The sequence below is a fragment of the Gastrolobium bilobum genome, unplaced genomic scaffold, assembly GCF_033153095.1.
Source record: "Gastrolobium bilobum isolate Gb01-03AN ecotype WA unplaced genomic scaffold, APGP_CSIRO_Gbil_v1 utg297126, whole genome shotgun sequence".
NCBI lineage: Eukaryota > Viridiplantae > Streptophyta > Magnoliopsida > Fabales > Fabaceae > Gastrolobium > Gastrolobium bilobum.
The window spans coordinates 5,166-7,854 of record NW_026896733.1 but is presented as its reverse complement, the minus strand read 5'-3'; the positions used below and the strand labels follow the sequence as shown (position 1 = coordinate 7,854).

The 2,689-nt window shown below is 43.4% G+C and overlaps 1 protein-coding gene across 1 annotated transcript; it reads left to right on the top strand.

The window, feature by feature from the left end:
• Positions 1–1,547: 1,547 nt before the first annotated feature.
• Positions 1,548–2,386, top strand: LOC133301678 (uncharacterized; the record flags this gene model as incomplete). The annotated part of the gene is made up of 1 exon (XM_061501340.1): positions 1,548–2,386. A coding segment is annotated over exon 1 (839 nt), but the record flags the coding sequence as incomplete, so codon positions are not given.
• Positions 2,387–2,689: the final 303 nt, after the last annotated feature.

The following is a 2,689-nucleotide window of genomic DNA, read 5'->3' as shown; positions in this document are numbered from 1 at the left end:
GGGTTACGCTTCAACTTCGAGGAAAACTACAAATTTATTTATAAAGCTAAATGAAAAAAACTATTATATTAATGAGATTAACATATGTCTCACAACAGTATTGTTATGGAATATTATCCATATCCTAACTACTTACCCAAGAATCCTTTAAAAGATAATGACCCAATTATGCTACTAGCATGGAACAGTCAAGATAAGGAGGATAGAACCCCTACCCCTAAAACTGAGTAGTTGAATCCTATAACCAACTGGGAGATGTACACAGCCCAAGAGGTAACCCCTATAAATACAAGGCTTAAGACTCCCAGGTACAGACATTCTGAACTCATTTACTACTTTTTCCCACACTATACACACACCCACGTCTCAGCTATAAGCCTATTGCTAGTGCGCAGTGATTGGGAGCTTGGCTATAGGCCAACCAAGATATTTATCTCTAAGATATCGCTGAGCGCATACTATACAATATATCATTACAGTTCACTAGGACCGAACATTGGCGCTGTCTGTGGGGAACGATAAATTTCGATTCCCATTCCACGATGACAAACACTCGTGCTACATCCAGCAATGCTCAACCCCAGTCGCCGCATCAGTCTTCCATAGAGCGTCTTCAAGAGCTCGCCGACCCGATTTTGGTGGATCTGTAGGTCAGAGAGGTTGGCACTGAGTCATTGTATATCACGACCCGAAGCAACCCTGTGACAGAGTCAGTATGTCAGCCACCATAGAATAAACTAGACTGATGATCACATAGCTAACACTACCCTGAATGCAATCTTTCAAAGGATGTAAGAGATGGAGAACAAGTTCCTAGATCCACCGAGGTTGGATGCTCAAAAAATAGAAGCACTGGAAGCCGAGCTGCGAAACCATAACACTGAAGGTCGAGCTGGAAGAGAAGGTCGGCCCGCTACTAAAGGTTGACCTGAAATTAAGGGGCAAGAACGCTGAAACCTAGCATCTGAACAGGTTCAAGGTGTTCACAACGAGAACCAGCATGAAAACGGAGTTCAAGGCAACGACCAGGGAGATAAATATCTCCATGAAGAAGATGCTAATGACAGTCTGTTCACCCAGAGGCTCATGAACTTGGCAATTCTGCCGAGGTTCAAAAGTGCCAAAATACCTCCTTATGACGGAAGTCGGGACCTGGACGCCGATTTGGAGGCATTCAAGACAGAGATGCTTTTCAATGGGATAACTAGACCTATCAAGGCCAGAATCTTTGTGACGATCTTGACAGGTCAGGCAATGGCGTGGATAACGAGGCTGCCTAGAAACTCAATTGATTCATTTGAGGATTTGGCTCGTACTTTTCGCTTAAACTTCGCCACCAGTAAAGCATATCCTATGTCGGCCTATGCTTTGGGAAGAATCCGGCAAAGGGAGAATGAATCACTACGAAAATACCTTGATTGTTTCAAGGAAGCCGCCCTCAAGGTACAAAATTTAACTGATCAACGACCCGATCCATCTACAAGAACCCGTTCAACGACCTAGAGGAGTTTCGACGGAGGTCAGATAACTATATCGATGTCGAAGACATGCAGAGAGCCTACAACGAGTCTAGAGGCCGAAGCCCAAACCGCCAAAGTCCGAACAAGAGAAGTAAGGATAGAGATCGGCAAGGATCAAAGAAGGCATCCAACTCCCATAACAAGAGGTCAGACGAACGTTCCTCGAGAACTAAGTTTGACAATTATGCTCCACTGAACATGTCTAGATCTCGGATATGGAAAGAGGTGGCTCAAACCGAGATGCGTAATGTCGAAAGGGCTCGACCCATTAAAAACAAGGGCAGCTTGGACAAAAACAAGTATTGTGCTTTTCATGATCAGAATGGCCACAGAACGGATGACTGCTGGGATCTCCGAGATGCTATTGAGAAGAACATCAGAGTAGGGAATCTTAAGCAATATCTTATCCGAACTCAGGGTAAGAAAAATGGCAAGCGAAGACAGAGAAGCCAGAGCAGGAGCCCTAGCCCAAAAAAGGATGATAGGAAAGACCGCAGTCAATATCACCCTAATAAAGGGAAAAAGGCCGAGGATAACGATGAAGAGTACCAGGAGGCTGAGTACGAATGCAATGTGATAAGCGGTGCTTTGGGAGGTGGAGGTGACACTGTGAGTGCTAGAAGGAGATATCTAAAGAAGGTCATGTCGGTTAGAGACAAGCCTACCTTCAAAGGAAGAGCTGGTAAGCCTGACCTCCCCAAGTTATTTTTTACTGAAGAAGACCTTCAAAAGGTCGTCCCTAGCCACACTGATGGCTTAGTGATTACTGGGATGCTAGTTAATTACCGGGTCAAGAGAATTTTCATTAACCCCGGAAGCTCAGCCGACATACTCTTTTGGAATGCTTTCCAGAAGATGAACTTAGTGTTAGTATATGGATGTCCTAGAGACAATCTTTTGATTAGATTAGGACATATGTGGACCTTTTATATTGTCGCAAATAAATAAAAAGCACTCTTTATCCTGTTTCATATTTTGTCTCAATATTATAGTTAATATTTTATATGAGTAACTGGATGAACCCCTTGGAATAAAATAGGTATCTTTTGAGTATCTGTGATGAGATCACGATCATGAGGATTCAAGGATACTGGATGTTTATTCCTAATTTTATGGTCCTAGTCTAGAGACACTGAGAATGGGGATCAGTGATCTCGTGTAAGACTAGC